At 43.6% G+C, this 17,713-nt stretch overlaps 1 protein-coding gene across 2 annotated transcripts; it reads left to right on the forward strand.

Moving 5' to 3' along the window:
- Positions 1-354: 354 nt before the first annotated feature.
- acsl6 (acyl-CoA synthetase long chain family member 6) lies at positions 355-17,587 on the forward strand. 2 transcript variants are annotated; one of them, XM_028982738.1, is made up of 22 exons: positions 355-777; positions 2,080-2,154; positions 6,176-6,390; positions 7,511-7,625; positions 7,804-7,868; positions 8,319-8,420; positions 8,773-8,872; positions 9,149-9,327; positions 9,589-9,621; positions 10,208-10,259; positions 11,052-11,125; positions 11,256-11,333; positions 11,573-11,707; positions 11,930-12,064; positions 13,098-13,193; positions 13,278-13,350; positions 14,018-14,106; positions 14,204-14,320; positions 14,408-14,551; positions 15,066-15,167; positions 15,251-15,322; positions 15,449-15,589. In XM_028982738.1, the coding sequence occupies exons 3-22, from the start codon at positions 6,193-6,195 to the stop codon at positions 15,587-15,589; spliced, it is 2,100 nt and encodes a 699-aa protein (XP_028838571.1). In that variant the 5' UTR covers positions 355-777; positions 2,080-2,154; positions 6,176-6,192. The 2 variants fall into 2 exon arrangements, with proteins under 2 accessions (XP_028838571.1, XP_028838570.1); XM_028982737.1 differs by lacking the exon at positions 2,080-2,154 and having other exon boundaries at positions 359-777; positions 15,449-17,587.
- Positions 17,588-17,713: the final 126 nt, after the last annotated feature.

Genomic DNA, 17,713 nt, shown 5'->3' on the forward strand with positions numbered 1-17,713 from the left:
GCTCTGCCCACTGCTCAGCATCACAGCGCTCCACAATCACGGCACAACTACTCACAGGCTACCGATGAAGGGTTAACGCGACTTACGTACCCAGACGACTACAAAGCCTTTATACACACTTCCAAGCATTTATATCAAACCAACAAGTGAACAGATTGGATTAAACGTTCGTGCGTTAAAAAAACAGCGTAATAAAACGGTGTGAATCTGATTGGCGGCACCACGTCACCCTGCTCGTGAGGAATTGTGAATCAGCAAGTTCCAATTGGCCCAAGCTGTCGTGCTTAACCCACTGTCACTGTAACCCAATAAACATAAAGTCGTATCTGGACAAAAGTCAATACATAAATACAATTTGCATCATGCACTTGAACACGTGTCATCTGATCATCTGAGTGCATATTTTGATCGCTTGTGTGTGTGTGTGTATTTTAACCTTGGACCATGCACATAACAACAGTTAATTATTAATCATCCGCAATATAAATATATTTTGGAAAGAAGAAAAAAAAAAAAAACAAATATAAAAACCAATACAGAAGCAAAAATCAATGCAATCTGCGGGATGAGTCAGAAGAATGGACCGGCTGCCAACTGGACTAGCCTCGTCTCTCGCCGTAGCCCAGTAGGCTTCAGCTGCCGCCGCCGCCTGTAATCTCCCAGATTGACCGAGAGGTGCTGCAGCATCGGAGCCTCCCCTGCGCCGCGGCGTCGGAGCCGATGAGAAAGACATGCTCGCCTTCGTCCTGGTCTCTGGCGCGATCTGGATCGTACTAGGTGAGTGCGGTGGCCGTATCCGCGGCGCGTCCGCGTCCCCGTGCATGTCGCAGCGCCTCGCCGGGTCGCGATCTCGACGTCCCCAGCGTCGAGTGGGGATGGACGAAGGGGTCAGGTTGTGTAAAAACTGTTGTTTGTTTTATTTCGTAAACGCCGGTTTGCGTTTATAACGCACGGAACGCATTTTTTTTTGCCTGTCGCCCGTCGTGGCCTACACGGAATGCTTTTTAAGGTCATTCACCTCGCACCTCATCACTCCGTTCTGGCGACACCACGCCTCGCCAGTAACGTTTATTTAAGCCACGACGAAATTCTCTCCCCACGATGGTCGCGTTCGTGGCGAAGAGCGTAAGTAATTGCGTAAGAAATGATATTTGTGCTTGGTTGCATCTGCGGGGCGCAGCACATGGAGGCTCGTTGGGTGTAGACAAGCTGTGTCGGGCGCAGTTCACGCACATCCACCCACGCCGACGCTTATATCGCGGCGGCCCACCCGTTTCGGCGACCGTGTAAAAAGCACGGGTCCGCCGTGTTGAATTTTGGACATTTTCACGCCTCGTGCCGGCTTTCTTCATGCGGCGTGACGTCAGTCGGAACGCCTTCCCTGATTGGCTGGAGCTGTCCAGCAGCGACGGTCCTGAAAAGGATGCCGGCGCTCATGTTCCCGCATTTACGCCGCAGGAATATATGGCACATGCACCATTCCCACTTTTTTCTTTATTAAACATTCGGTTATTTTAAAAAATATATATATTTTTTTTAAATTGCACCGCTTTACGCACACAAAAAAAAAACACATCACCCGACACTGTAGACAGTCCTGGCACGTGTCTCCTCCGTTCATAAATAATGTATAGCTTCTGGCTTGACAATAGGCAAATTTAAACCACATCTCCCCTTTCCCCTTTCAATAATTAAAAGATTTGGGCGATGCGCGCGCTTCATTAGTCGGGGTTAAAATCATGTAAAGCCCAGATAAAGATAAAGCCTTGAAATGGCACCCGGTACAATTTGAGGGTCCTGCCTTGCCGAGCACCAAACTGTGAATATGTATATATTTTTGTCTATTTTGTGATTGTGTGTGTGTGTGTGTGTGTTGGGGGTAAGATGAGATGACGCTGCGTTCGGTGTCACACACAGTCACGGCAGCACCGTGGGAGGGAGGAGAGAGGGAGGAGGGGAGGGAGAGCATCGTGGAGCTGGGAGCGTCTGCTGAGGGTGGTGTGATACGGTGGCCAGGCAGGTTCAAACCAAACCGCAACGAGTTTTTTTTTTTTTTTTTTTTAATATCATGCTGCTCAGCTGGGAGGCAGTTTCATGCTTGCTGAGATGCCCCTGACATACGGCACACGCAGGAGCTGACTGCCTCACGCATTTGTAAGTTGAACTAATGGGGTGCTATTAATGAAATGTTTTATTGCAAATGGCATGCTGGTTTTTATTTATTTATTATTGAAGTATATAAATGGACTGTAGTCAAATGCCCACAGTCACGTTCATTTGCCTGTGTATGCATTGCCGTGCGTTAGTGTGTAGTCCACACTTTCACCTTAAAAAAAAAAAAGCGTTTTTAGATGCAGGAGGGGGAGAACGGTGCAACACAGCGCCCAGCCCTGTGCAGGTGGTGAAAGGACAGAGAGAGGGCGGTCGCCGAGAGCGGGTGGCGCGATGACTTTAAATAGAAAGGGCAAAGCCTGGGGGTTACTCCTGTTCATTTGTCTCTCTGCTAATAGGCCGTAATCCCAGGGCAGCGGAGCCTAATTGCTGCTGACGCTTTGCAGATGGGCAGAGGGGGTGGGAGAGACGCTGGCACCGTTCGTGGTGGCGGGGCTGCCGGTTTCTCCTTGACACCATAAGCCTCAGAGGACACAGGCAGCCCATCCCTCTTATTCATAAGCGGTGTCAGACGACACACGGCCTCACTCTGTGCCTCCATTGCGCCATAAAGCTCAGCAAATGGTTGAGAAGATTAGGGGAACAGCTTGAAGGCTCACACTTGCAAACAGGAAATCCAGCGATCCATCACACTCTGCACTTTTACTGCATGAATCCAGATTGCATCATTCTGTAATTCATGCTATACAAGATGCACGTCCAATAATTCTAATGGTCTCCAAAAATGGCGCTGAATTTATATATATTTTGCCTTTTATTCAGGTCAATACAACACTTGATGGGAAATTGTATAATGTACATGTCCGTATGAGAGAGAGAGAGAGAGAGAGAGAGATAGACACACACACAATATATGTTGTATTGACCCGAATATAAGACAAAATACATCTTACATTCAGGATCCAGACAATTAAGGGAACAGACAAATTTGAGCTGGCTGCCAGTGTTGCCAGGTGCTTTTTTTTTTGCACTTTTTATGTGTAGAACTACACATTCAGTTCTCTATTTTACTTCATTTAAATATCACAAACGAATCTGATTATTAATTTGGCTAATGTAAATAGAACTAGAGTCGATGGGGATAGTTGGGAAATTCCTGTTTCCTGTAACACGTCAGAGCATCTGCATTGCCCACGTGGTGTCATGAAAACCACAGTGATTTTCCCCTGTCAGGGGTGCCATTGTCAGTAACTGAATTCAGATCATGGGCATTAAAATTTACCCCGGGGTGTTGGTCATATCTCGGCTGCATGATGAAAAAAGCTTGCATTTCACCCACACACGGGAGGCGTATAGTGTCAACGTTCTTGGTTACCGTTGCCCGGACCACAAAAACACAGCTTCTCTTCTTCTCAGAGCAGGTTTCTGAGGACAAAAATGCCATTTTCCCACAGAGTGGAGTCTGAGGTGGCTTGAATTGGACGTGGACGCTGGACGCATCCCTCGCCGGTAGAAGCATGTCCATTGATTTTTGTTGTCTGATTGTTCCATGCAGACGTCCTTTGCTTCCTCGCTGTTTTTGTAGGCCACGTTGGAGTGAATAATCAATGCTAATGATCACAGTGCTTAAATAAGCAGTTTTTTACGCAGGAGAAAAACTTTGCGCCCTCTCTTGTGGTTGGTGCAGTTTGGACTCTCAAATGTTGGATGGAGCTCTGCCTGCTCTAAAATCAATACTCTGAGAATGCTGTCGGTGAATTTAATGACTTTTGGACATTAAATAATTTATTGGCTGAGGCTTGAAAACAGTGACTGTTTATTTTTTTTTTGTACTGAGGACCAATCTTAAACCTTGAAGCATGGAAATAAACCGTAATAAATGCAGCACTAATGTCAGATAATAACAGAGGTCAGTGTGACATGTAAGTCCATTCCAAACTTCAAATTTGCTTTGGCCAAGTGTCGATCTCTTTTAATCCCTTGAAATGTGCGTACATTTAATGGACAACCTCAAGATAAAGCTATTCCGTTATGGCATCCATTCACCAGGCAGATAAACAGAGTTCATCTGCACAGTGACACCCGCCTGTCCCACAATCCTCTATCGCTTTAGCCTGGTTTCCGGATCATTTCCTACCAGCCAATCCGTGGCCACAGTTCATCTCCCGACACACATACAGTGAGAGAGAGAGATTGTGGCACACACACACACACACACGCACGTTTCCTTTTTCTCGCTCAGTCACTCTTTGCTGAGACAGTGCAGCTATTTTTACCTTCGCACTTCCCTTTTTTTTGCCGGAGTTTTCACAAGGGCTTCCTTGCAGGTTGCATCGAAAGACGAAGCCTTTTAAATGAAGCTCAACTGGTGCACAGCAGGCAAAACTGGGCCGTTGTCATCTTTGCATTCTGTCTGCTTGACCTTCAGCATGTAAATATTTGGTGTGCCTGCGCCCTCGGGCTGTTGGCAGGTGTGCCAGCCTGGTGCTTCGGCCACAGCGATGGTATCGTTGCGCGCTACACGTCCTCGTGCACACTAAATCACCAGGTGCTGGTGGCATCAATGTCTTCATGCGTAGCAGCAACACAAGACTTCCCACTTTGTTCTTAAGATGAGGAAGATATGTGTATATTGAATATACATGTAAACGTGGGTTGAATATGGACTTGGGGTGGGGCACAAGATAATTGTGATACTTCGTTTGGTGATACATTATTAATATATAACTGTTTTGCGGGGTATTAGGTAGATCTGGCCATACACATTATACTTTGCTACAGTCACTCACAAAGGCCACAGAATGGAACTATGGGGAAAAGTGGATTAAAAATGAGGAGAAGGAAGTATACTTGGGCTTGTCTGCGGGGCATGGCAATGAGTGAGTGAAGTGTGTGGTAGGGTGTGTGTGGTAGGGCGTGTGAGTCATTCACCAGGGGACATGGTGAAAGTCAGACTTCAGCATGTAGGAGTTTGTTTCCTACTGACCTACTGAATAATGCAAACCGTCACCCCTCTTTCACCTCTCTTTTTGTGCATGTGGGGGTGTCTGTGTGTTGCTGGCATGCATGTGCGTCTCTGTGTAGGACTGGCTCTCATTAATATTTGGAATCAGAACCTTCACCACGTGACCTTGTAGGCGGTGTTTCGTCACGCATTATTCATTCCAATGTCGTTTTGCATGTTTGCTAGGTATGTAAGTGTGTTATGATGCGGTTGGTTCCAGATGTCTGGTTTGTTTGTTTGTTTTGTCTGGTGGGATGATTCAAATATTTCAAAAATCTTATAACAAGAAAAACCAGGAAGGGGAGGGTTGAGGAAATCGAGTCTTTGTTGTTACATTTACATTTACGACTTACAATCAGTAGTTACAGGGACAGTCCCCCCTGGAGCAACTTATGGTTAAGTGTCTTGCTCAGGGACACGGGATTTGAACCTGTGTCTTCTGGTTCATAGGCGAGTGTGTTACCCTCTTCATGCCATTTTGATGGACAATGAATACAATGTTCAGCTGAATCTGCACTGAAAAAAAATCACATAATGGACATTGATTCATTGGATTTAGGCTGTCCTAAATCATACATATTAGTTCAGCTGGATTTTAAATTAATAAATTATTTTAATTAAGATGTTGAAATGTGCATTTTGTGGAAAACATAACAATATTGAGTCAATTCTATGTGATTCATTTAAGTTCATTTCATCCCTTTTTTCAGTGTGTGTGTGAATCTGGCAGTGGATAAAAAGAATGTTAAAATCATAATTGTACAGTTATAGGTCATATTAAACGTGGGGAATTTTTTTTATGTTTTTTTCTGGCTATGTGTATCAATTGGTTCACATGGGTATGTAAATTATATCCATTGCATGAAGTTTCTGAAGTACATGAAAAGAACCTTATGATTTGGTAAATATAATTACTTACGGGAAGTTAAGACAAGTTGAAGAGCGTGTGTGTGTGTGTGTTAACATCTGCCTATGTGTTTATATATTCAGTACATTGAAATTTTCTCTCTCTCTTTTTGGCTGTCTTTTTCACACACACTCACAAACACACACACACAGCACTGATTTCCAGTCTGATGGAGAAGATGCAGGCCCAGGAACTGATGCGCAGCCTCCGGCTGCCCGAGCTGGACGAGCTGAGTCACTTCTTCCACTCGCTGCCCACGTCTACGCTGGTGGGTCTGGGCGCTTTGACCGCTGTGCTGGCCTACTGGCTGGCCACACGTCCCCGTGCCATCACACCACCATGTGACCTCAGACACCAGTCAGAAGAGGTGAGCTGCCTACGCACAACTAAACGTGTTCATAAAGGAACGTGCATAATGATGATTTAGCCGTGGCTGGTACCGTCATCTCTGTCGTTAGACAATGATAGTGACAGTTACTCTACACGGTACAGAAAGTAACAGAAAGGGCTAAGTCGTTCATGGAGAGGTGGTGTTCAGTGATCTCCAAACACAGATTAAAAATGTGCAGCTGCTGAGGGTCCAGCGACTGCGATTTGCACCGTAACAAAAGAGGCATGATCATTTGACCTCAAGCGTGCTCCTGTTTCTAGACCACGTGATCGCAGCTTGGGCCTCTCAGGAGTGTGTAAAGGAGATTATGCCACTCTCCCTTTCTCCCGCACCTTCACCCACACACGTACCCACAAACCGGGAAAAAAAACATTTGGCCGCATGCCCCCAGAGATCCAGCGATAGTGCTGAGTCTGTGTGACCTGCAATTCAAAAGGCTCAAAAACACAAGCCATCTTTTCCATCTTTCACCCTGACATGTTTGCAATGGCCACTATGAAAATTTCCATTTGCACCTCATTTGCTTAGAAAACGTGTATAAAATTAGATCTGTGCAGCTTACACAAGAGAGTTGCTTCCTCTTGCCTCGCGCCATGCAGGCTCCACAGGCAGGTTACAACTTGAGCTTGACTGTGTTTACAATCCTGAACGTTAGCATTATGCATTCTTCTCTGCTACTGTTTAAATGAGTCATTAATTGGTACAATTATGGAATTATATATATTTAAGGTGTGTTATCATGTATATTTTGTAAATGTACATTTGGTGCATTTTCATTTTTGATCAGTACATTACGTACAATATCCATTGCAGTTTGGCACTTCCTTAAGAAGGCTGTTATTGCATAATATATAATATATCTTTTAAAACCCTGCTAAACATGGTAGTGTTGAATGGAGATTTTAAATAAAGATACTATATGTAAAACTAAATCTGCATTAAATATAAATTATATAATATTAAGTTAAATAATTACTTTATTATTATAATATACTAAAATATCCATAGATGGGGTGTACTCTTGTAGATTGCCTAAAAACATGAAACTGAACATAGAGCTGGCCTGTTGTCTCATTCTTGTCCCCTTCCCTTCCAGCTGGAGGATGGGGCGCACAGATCCATGCTTGGAGGCAGCCCAAAACTGCTGACTCACTACCACGAAGATGCCAAGACCTTGTATGAGGTCTTCCGAAGAGGCCTCCACGTTTCTGGTGTGTTGTTACTCAACGCTGGGTGGGGAGTCACTGGGGTATTTCATGGAACTGAATCCAAGCCAGCCGGTGTGGCAGTGTGAGCACCTGGCAAGCCTGAGGAGGAAATGGGAGGAGGTATAAAAAGGCCTGAATGAACCATCTAACACACATCATCTTGTATTTCGTTTGTGTGCAGGTGATGGACCCTGCTTAGGGTCCCGGCTGCCAAATCAGCCATACAAATGGTTGTCCTACAAAGAGGTGAGCATGAATAACACAAACAACACACACCCACATCCACACACAGTATACAAACATGCACCGCCCCCCCCCACCTTTGAAACATTATCTGTGACGTTAATTAAAAAGAGGGGAATCTGTTATTATTAGCCACGAACTGAATAAATAAATTGCAGGGTCATTATTTTCATATGTACTTTGATAGATGTATCGTGTTCACTATAATTTGTGTGATTAATATTTGCAGCAGCGGCGGTTTCGTCTGCAGATTCAGAGTTTTCGGTAAATGTGCTCCAGTTTGCTCTGAGGTTTCCTCAGGCCATTTTCAGGCATTTGCAATCCAGTGCTGAGAAATGACCTGATAGCATCTTGTGGGACATCATTTCTACGTTGAAACAGGAAACGGTGGGGTGGGGAGACTGTCTTTAAAAAGACATTACTGTGGTAAGAATGTGCGTCTTTCACTTCCAGGTTACGGCTCGGGCTGAACACATAGGCTCAGGCCTGCTGGAGGAAGGCTGTAAGCCCTGCCCCGACCAGTTCATCGGGGTGTTTGCCCAGAACAGACCCGAGGTAATGGTGCCCTACTTTCTAGCAGCATGCGGCTATAAACATGTTTCTCAGGGACACAGTGCTTGTATATATGTTGTGTACAAGTGAAGTTCACCCAAATGTCCGCTGGTTAATGTCTTGAGTGTGTTGACCACAGTAGTGTTGGTCATTGCTCCACTGGTACCAAGGTAGTGTTCCACGAAACAGTTAATGGGAAAAAATTAATATTGATGTCATGATTAACCAATAGGAAGGCTCCTTTCCTAAGTGAACTTAAGTGAACCCAGCTGTCGGAGAAATCTTGATGTGTGACATTATATATTTCTGTGTTATAGAATATAATGCTATATATGGTTATCTCCCTCTCTGTCAGTGGATCATATCTGAGCTGGCCTGCTATACGTACTCTATGGTGGTGGTGCCTCTGTATGATACACTGGGCGCAGATGCCATTCGGTTCATTATCAACACTGGTAAGGCTTGGTCAGCACCTACCCTCTACATGTACATTTACGGCATCTAGCAGACGCCCTTATCCGGAGTGACTTACAATCAGTAGTTACAGGGTTAAGTGTCACTGTCACTTTTTGGTCTTCTGGTTCATAGGCACTAGGCTACTATTAACCTACCTTTTAAACCATAAACATGCATGTATTTTACAGTTCTGTTACTATTAAAGCAAAACCACACCTGGGTTAACACACAGGGAGGGTATCTTTTCAACTTATTTTGCCTGTTTTTGCTTGAAGCGGAGATCTCTACAGTGATCTGTGACAAGGCAGAGAAAGCTAAGGTGCTGTTGGGCAATGTTGAGCGAAAGGAGACACCTGGACTGAAGAGAATCATTCTCATGGACCCGTTTGACCAAGTCCTGGTAGAGGATGGAGAGAAATGTGGAGTACAGATCCAGGCTTTTAAGGATGTGGAGGTAGCGTGAACCACCCACCACATCTCCCCCAATTGCTATTACATTTCCTGTTTTTGTAAACGCACTCTATCGTCCATATGCCCAGTCTCATGCTGCTGATTCAATACAAGTCACTGCATTTCTTCAAATCTGTTGCGCTTTAATGCAACGAGGGCCTTGCGCCATTCTGTCTACTAGGCTAGTGTTAGGCTGGTGCTGATGATTCAGGTTTTGTCTGCAGTCTACGATTTGACACAGGATGTTTTGTATTTATAACCACAGGCTCTTGGTCGAGATCATCACAGAAGCCCCGTGGTAAGTATATGGTTGCAGCAGCTGCGCTTCACACGGTCTGTGTCATGGTTTACTTACAAAGGTCTTGTGTGGTCTCAACCAAAAAAAAAAAAAAACACACTTCTGCATCTACTAAGCTGAAGTGTTGCCAGGCAACCAGTGAAGGCTTCAGACAACCAGTACCTCAAGTACCTCAGCTCTCAGAAATACTGTCAGAGGGATCTTTTTACTCGTCCTTTAATCACACTACAGTCTTTGCAGTAACAAAGAGATTTTTTCATTTGTTGTTGTTCCTCTCTTGACATTCCAGATCATTCTTTATCTGATCCTAAATCTTGAAACTCTACTTTTTATATTTTGCAGAAAGAATTTATCATGACTAACATCAGGATCTTTGGTTACATTCAGTATATTAAATCTGCCACTAAAGTCTGCATAATCTGTAATTGTGAGAAAAATAATGTTAACTTGAATATATGTTTCCGTTTACTGCACTGACCATGTTTCAAGAAATTGAATAAGTCAACATATGTTGTGCTTTAGAGTGCTTTAAAGGAGACTGCTGTGGGCTTATCGTGCCGTTGCATGTTTGCATTGCTTTCCACAGCCGCCCCGCCCGGATGATTTGTCCATTGTTTGCTTCACCAGTGGCACAACAGGTATGTATCTCTGCCCACCTGTAGTTCAAGTTCTGTGCATGAGTGTGGATGCCAGGTTCAGCCTCCTGCTGTCCATGGTTAGAACTACATAATGGCATAGCAAAATGGTGTAATGAGGTGATCCTGTGCAATCAGTCCGTGTGAGCATAAATTGACTTGTGTATGAGATGTTAATTTCTTGAGAACCCTAACAATTTAAAATGCATATGTCCTATTTCTTGGCCTGTATAGCAACATACAAGTTTTTTGCTCTCCAGACTTTCATATTTTCATGGGATGTCTACTATCTAGGAAACTATCTAAATATTTGCCTACATTTGTTGACCTGAATAGGTGTGCCATATTATGGTCTATGGCATCATTATTTGTACAACCCTCCTTTGTACACACAGGACCTGGCCTCAGAACAAATAGATTTGTTGAAAGTCCCAAATTAATTGAACAACGGTAAAATAATGCTTAATTCAGATCCAGGCTATGGATATTATATAACAGGCATGTGTTAACCCAGCCACTGGTTCAAAGGGAGGGTTGCATCAGGAAGGGCATCCAGCATAAAACATTTGCCCTGTCTGTTGTGCGATAAACAATTTGATCCGCTGTGGCGATCCCTAATGGCAGCAGGAAGGAAGAGGTGGAGGAGGATGCTTCAAGGCCATGAAATTATAAGCACATACTATGACAGGGAACACCAGCAGAAGTGGTTCAGATCGGGAAGTTCTTCACTGTGATGGATGATTTTGGTTTAGAGAATATTAGATTGTTTGATTTGTTTTTTTTTTTCTTCATCAGGAAATCCAAAGGGGGTCATGCTGACCCATGGGAATGTCGTAGCTGACTTTGCAGGCTTCCTCCGAGTTACTGATGTAGGTGCAACATATTACCACTGACAGTATGACAGTATTTGACATGAAAAAGAAAAAACATTGCAAAACATTCTCTGTTTCTTTTTTTCTCTTCTATACCTTCTACTTTCGGACTGTGGCTTTTCTGCAGAAAGTGATATGCCCAAACCAGGACGACTGTCTTATTTCATTCCTGCCACTTGCCCACATGTTTGAAAGGCTAATTGAGGTAAAATGCTAACATCCGTTGTTGGGGGGGTGTGAACTTCTCACCCCTTGCTTGCCGCCAATGTGCAGCAAGCAAGAGGAAGAGCAATAATATCCACATTTGCTTGCTTTTTTTTTTTCCACTAATTTTTCTGTGTGGATTTTCAAATATTTATTTTTTTTTTTTAAAAAAACCCTCTTGTTTCATTCTGTCAAGTTGTGACCCTTGTTGTGATGTTAGCTCCTGCCTGTGCCCTGCAGGCTGTGGTCTTTTGCCATGGAGGAAGGGTCGGGTTCTTCCAGGGTGACATTCGCCTCCTCTCGGATGATATGAAAGCTCTACGACCAACCATATTTCCCGTGGTGCCGCGACTGCTTAACCGGATGTACGACAAGGTGTGAGAGACTGTGTCTGAACCACATGCTGGCACTGCGATTCAGAAATGTGACTTCCTCTTCATACAATCTGCCTGGAGGGATGCTTCAATAACGGCTGCACACACCCATATACACATCCTCCATGCAAAACATGCAGGCCTGCTCATGCATGCCTCCCACCCGCCTTTCAGCATCCAGGTCCACCTTCATCAGCCTTTTACTGCTGTCTGTTGCCCTCAGATCTTCAGCCAGGCCAACACCCCTCTGAAGCGCTGGCTGCTCAACTTCGCCGCCAAGAGAAAAGGTGCAGAGGTCAGCAGCGGGGTGATCCGCAGCGACAGCATGTGGGATAAGATCTTCTTCAGCAAGATCCAGGTGCCACTGCCCGAAATTCAGAATTACAGCCACTTTTAGCCAATCCCCATTTCGGTGTCTGTATCTTTAAATGCTAACGAGGAGGGGAGAGGCGGGATGAGGAGGAGAGCAGCCTATAGAACACCGTTCACCATCCACAATATTTCCAGGAAAAAAATTTAAAAATGTATTTACCCACTGGTTCTTCAGATTCTCGCGTGACGGAACTCTCATGTTCACGTCTAAGGGGAAGGAACGTGGACAATGGGAACGTGGTGGATGGGGACAAGGAGCAAAACACGGCCCAACCAAAGTGCACAAAAGTGTGTTTATTTACAGTGCAGGATGTGATATATACAACAAAACCAAATAGTGCGATGTACACCACCATAAACCCCTCAACCAAACTCACACAACTATATACACACTAACAGAGTGGGAATCCACTCACATACAAATGCACACACAGGCAGAGGAGGGGACACTTAGAAGGGAGGGCCAACACAATATACAAGAACAATCCCTATCAACTACAGCTACAACTCCAACGGGCCTCTTCTTATGCTGTCAGTGGCAGATTATCCTCCAGACCGTGGGCGAAGCCGGCAATCAGACACTCCTAAAAAGGAAAACACAAACACACAAAATGGCAAGCATTACTACTCCCTGGCACAGAGCACCCAGGGACGTAACAGAACTAAAAAAAACAAACATTTGTGCTCATTTTTACATCCAATCACAGAGCATATGCAATGCTTTGCACAATTGGAAGCCATGACGGTCAGTGTTGTTTTAGGGAAGGAGTGAGAAATTCTCACCATTTCTAGCCTTCAGGGCCATAGACAGACTAGGGGAACTCGTATTGATGTTAAATTATCTCACAAAGTAAAATTTTCATAATAGGGACCTTTAACATGTGCTCAGTCAGTGACATCACCAACCGCTCACTGAAGTTATACTTGGATGTGTGAGTGTCTGCATGCATCAGACCAATTTATGAAACCTCGCTGCATTCAGTTCCATTAAGAGTATGCTCTACGTGTCCACCTGACAGGAAAGTCTTGGTGGAAGGTTGCGGATGATTATTACTGGTGCCGCCCCAACCTCACCCACTGTGCTGGGGTTCCTTAGAGCTGCTCTTGGCTGTCAGGTTAGTGATGCACACTGTTTCTCATATTGACAATTATGGTGTGTGTGTGTGTGTGTGTGTTTAATGCTCGATAATTTTTTGTAGGTGTATGAAGCTTATGGTCAGACTGAATGTACAGCTGGCTGCACCTACACCACTCCTGGTGACTGGACATCAGGTGAGTACTCTCTGCCTCCATTCAGTTGGTATGAAAGACTTGATTCAGAGGTCCTTACTGTCCGGTTAACACCGACGAGAGACACTTCAGTAGTTATGTAAAGCATAGCTTGTGTGTGTATGCAGGCCAGATTGATTTACACAGAGCCACGCAAATACACACAGTGTCATCATCACAGCAGGCCACATGAACAAACATCCATGTGGAGAGCAGAATTGCAATCTCTTGGAAATGCTTTTTTGAATATACACACATATCAGCTAGGACAGGAATAGGGTTGACTGTGAAAGTTCAAAAGTCATTTGCACTCAGATAACCTTGGTTGACTTAATTGTGTCTCATTGCCATTTCTGTGTGTCTGTATTCATAAAAAAAACTCTCGCAGACTGGTTTGCTAATTTTTTTAAAATCCAAACTCTGTTGAAATGCACCACCAAACGTCAGTTAAGCAGTTGTGATACTTCCTGTTTTTTTGTTCGCATGGGCATGTTTTATTCATGACGCCATCTTGTCCTTATATGAACTTCCACACTTAAAAATGATACACCAGCTCCCCTAGTTGTGAGCAGGGGTGTTAAACTATAGCTGAACTCTGCTCCACAACGCCCCTCCTGCTCCCATACACTTCCTAAGAAAAGTAAAGCACGACTTTTTTTCTTTCCTCTAGGTCATGTTGGAGCGCCGCTGCCCTGCAATCTCATTAAACTGGTTGACGTGCCTGAAAAGAATTATTATGCTTCCAAAGGGGAGGGAGAGGTACTTGCACACATTGGTGCACATATGCAAACACGAAGCAACACACAGATAAAAAAGAACCTCGCATGGCTTCTTTTCTTCTTTTTTCTTTTAATAGGTGTGTGTGAAAGGTCCTAATGTATTTAAAGGCTACCTTAAAGACCCTGTGAAAACCGCAGAAACACTGGATGATGATGGCTGGCTCCACACGGGTGATATTGGAAAGTGGTTACCAGTAAGTTGGAGCCTCCTCTTGCCAGTCACTAAAGCTACATCTCAGACACTGTGATGAGAGATACATGCTTCAGCTTTGCCTTTGCAGAACGGCACGTTAAAAATCATTGACAGAAAGAAGCACATCTTTAAGCTGGCCCAGGGGGAGTACATTTCACCGGAGAAGATTGAAAACATCTACATTCGCAGTGAACCTGTTTCTCAGCTATATGTGCATGGGGACAGCCTACAGGTGACCTGTCTATGTGTGTGTGTGTGTGTGTGTGTGTACACAAAAAGTATAAAAAATATACTCAAAAATATACTCACAAAAGTTTGGACACACCTACTCATTTATGGATCTGCCGTTTTTAGAACATTTATAGAAAAAACTGAAGACACAGTACTATGAAATAACACAAGTGAGGTTATGTTATGTAACATCATTTGAGCCTTTCCAAATCAGGGAGCTTTTGTTGTGTTGGCAGCATTTCATACCCTTGGCTTCTCTTGACCGGGGGGGGCGATATGCTGAACGCTTTCATACCCGTTAATAAGCATCTCATGAAGCAGCTTTTGATGATGACAGTGACTCTCTCCTGCTACAAAAATGGTAAAATTGTCTTGCAGGGAATGGCTCCATCTTAGTCATCATAACCACCACAATGAAGGTGTGTCCAAACTTTTGATCAGTAGTGTGCGTGTACATTTTACAGAGCAAACCACTGCTCATGTTAAAACATACATTGATCTGTTTCTTCTTGCAGTCATGCCTGGTAGGCATTGTTGTTCCAGATCCAGAAGTATTTTCCAGCTGGGCTCAGAAAAAAGGCTTTGTGGGCAGCTATGAAGAGCTATGCAAAGATAAGGTATAATGATTTTTAGTAAAATTTGGTTTACAGTAAGCATTTGCACTGTGTTTTATAATGCATTGTCCTTCTGGTAACTGAAGGATGTAAAGAAAGCCATAATGGATGACATGGTGCGTCTTGGGAAAGCCAGTGGCCTCCATTCATTTGAACAGGTAAATAATTGTACCTCAGGTCTCCAAAACATTTCTTAAATGAAAAATGCTAATGTAGTCCATCATATCTTCATTTGGGAATTTATAAAGCACAAAGATTTTAACCTTTAACACTTTTTCTTCCAGGTGAAGGATATCTACGTTCACAGTGAGATGTTCTCCATTAATAATGGCCTTCTGACACCAACCCTGAAGGCCAAGAGGCCAGAGCTCAAGGAGTTCTTCAAGACGAAGATCGAAGAGCTCTATGCAAACATCTCCATGTAATTAGCTTTGGACAGTTTAAAACCCTTGGTTTCTGACTTCTCTGAGTAACCCCTTTTTCCCCAACCATCTGTTCATAAGTCCCTCATCAAAATCACATGAAGAGCCCAAAGGCCTGAATGATGTAGTGGTTGAATGTCATCCAGGGATCTTTTTTTTATGATATTGCTTTCCTTTTGTCCACTAAAAAGAATAATAATATCATTCACCCCACCTTTCTCCTCATGCTGCAGCCTCGCACAGTGCTCAAAGGGGAGACAGTGTGCCTTTGGGAAATGGCTGAGCTACCACCAAAATAGGACTTTTGTCAAAGAGATAATGGCAACTGAAGCCAAAAAAAGAACAAAAAGAAACGCTGCTGCAGAGCACTGCAAATGCAGACTTGTTTTCTGAGACTATGTTTCGGGTCCTTGTAGATTGTCTGTCCAAGTGTACGCATACTGTGAGGTAATATTAAACACATGCCGGTCACTACTAGTAAGCATCTCCAGAGCATTTATGTGAAGATTACTGTGGCTTTACTGTGGCCTACTGACCTCCAGGAGAAGCTCCTATGTAAATCTCATATCCTATCTGGGTCACTGCTCTGAACAAAGCTACAGTCTCAGCACCGGGAGTCCAGACACAAAGTTTGAAGGCCCATTGAAGGCCCAAGGGCCACAGGCTTCTTCGCGCTTACGGGGCGACATCCACGGCACAGCTGCTCCCTTACACCGGACAGACGAGAGAAAGCGCATGAACCTTGTCCGGGAGCGAATGCATGCCGTCTTCCCACCACTGGCGGGGCTGTCTTTTCTGATGACCTCAAACGTTTCTTTTTGCTGTCAATAGATTTTCATTAGAGGATTTAGCTTTCTTATTATGTAGTCAAGCTCCAGCAAGCCCCGTTCACCTGCTCAAGTGAGTGTGGCATGTTTGAAAATGTTTGGGGATTTTGCTTAGGCAAAATGTACTGGCATTAGAGCTTTTTTTTCTGTCCCAAAGTATTCCAGTTGGGTGTACAGATTCAGATCAATTTAGATATAAACGTATTTAACCTGTGAATTGAATGAAGTCTTGGGTGTGGTGTTATGAATCAAAATGTTATTTAACCTGCAACTGAAGGGAACCAGCACCATATCTTTGTAAAAAGTAAAGCAAGCAATAGGCTTAATGAATGGGGGTGGGACGCATATGTATATTTCTGTGTTAAAGTTAAAAAAATGTGTAGAAAACAAGGGAAAATGTATTTGAACACCAGGGATCAACTGGTAGTGCTGGAGAAGTTCCCCTGTGCATCCTACTGTTCCAAGCACATAACCCTTTCATACCTCAGTGTGAGAATGAAATCTATGGATTTTTAACATCAGCATCTATGGGGACAATAGTATTGTACTCTTAATACTTTCATGTCTAAATGTAAAATGCAGTGCCGTGAGGCCCCAGAACAGGAGGTGACTTGAGCCTCATTGTTCTTGAAGGTATTTTACTTGGTGCATATAATGTACAACATTGTGTATGCCAACCAATTCCATTTCCATTCGATGAAATTCAACATGTAAAAAAAGAAGTGAAGTGTGGTAGTTTGTAGGTATGTTAGTTTTACATAGGTTTATGTCGCATCTGTGAAGCCACATGAATTGGCCATTCATCGGGGCATAAGGACTCTGTATACATTATTTATTGGGAGAACAAGCATGCTTACTGGACGCTTTGGTTGAAGACTTATTTTACATGTAAAATCTCATCCTTTTGTATTGTTATTTTTGCATGTCTGGTCAAAACCACCTGAGATTGCTGCTACTGTGTGGCATGAAACTGGCAGGGGTGCACAAAAAAAGCTGAAAACAAATAATGAATGTAAATGGAGGGTAAAACAAGCATGATGTGGGTTAGGAACAATTATTCTGTATAATATCTGTAATGAATTAGGATATATTGTCAAAAAAAAAGGTACTTTTATAAAACAAAATCTGACCAAATGATAAGTGATGAATAAAGCTGAGTTTGTTTGATATCTGATTGTGTGTGTTGCTCCTTCTTTAACCATTTTTTACCATACAGACTGTTTACTTTCTGCCATCTGGTGGCCTAGACTGGCAGAACATTCTTATACACTTTAGACTAGGGGTGAAATAAAATATACAC

Source organism: Denticeps clupeoides, chromosome 6, assembly GCF_900700375.1.
Source record: "Denticeps clupeoides chromosome 6, fDenClu1.1, whole genome shotgun sequence".
Classification (NCBI taxonomy): Eukaryota; Metazoa; Chordata; class Actinopteri; order Clupeiformes; family Denticipitidae; genus Denticeps; species Denticeps clupeoides.

Coding starts and splice junctions, on each gene's coding strand:
- acsl6 (XM_028982737.1), top strand. CDS start 732: ATGCTCGCCTTCGTCCTGGTCTCTGGCGCGATCTGGATCGTACTAG. Junction 9,622..10,207: donor ATCATCACAGAAGCCCCGTG/GTAAGTATATGG, acceptor TGCTTTCCACAG/CCGCCCCGCCCGGATGATTT. Junction 15,168..15,250: donor AAGAGCTATGCAAAGATAAG/GTATAATGATTT, acceptor TGGTAACTGAAG/GATGTAAAGAAAGCCATAAT.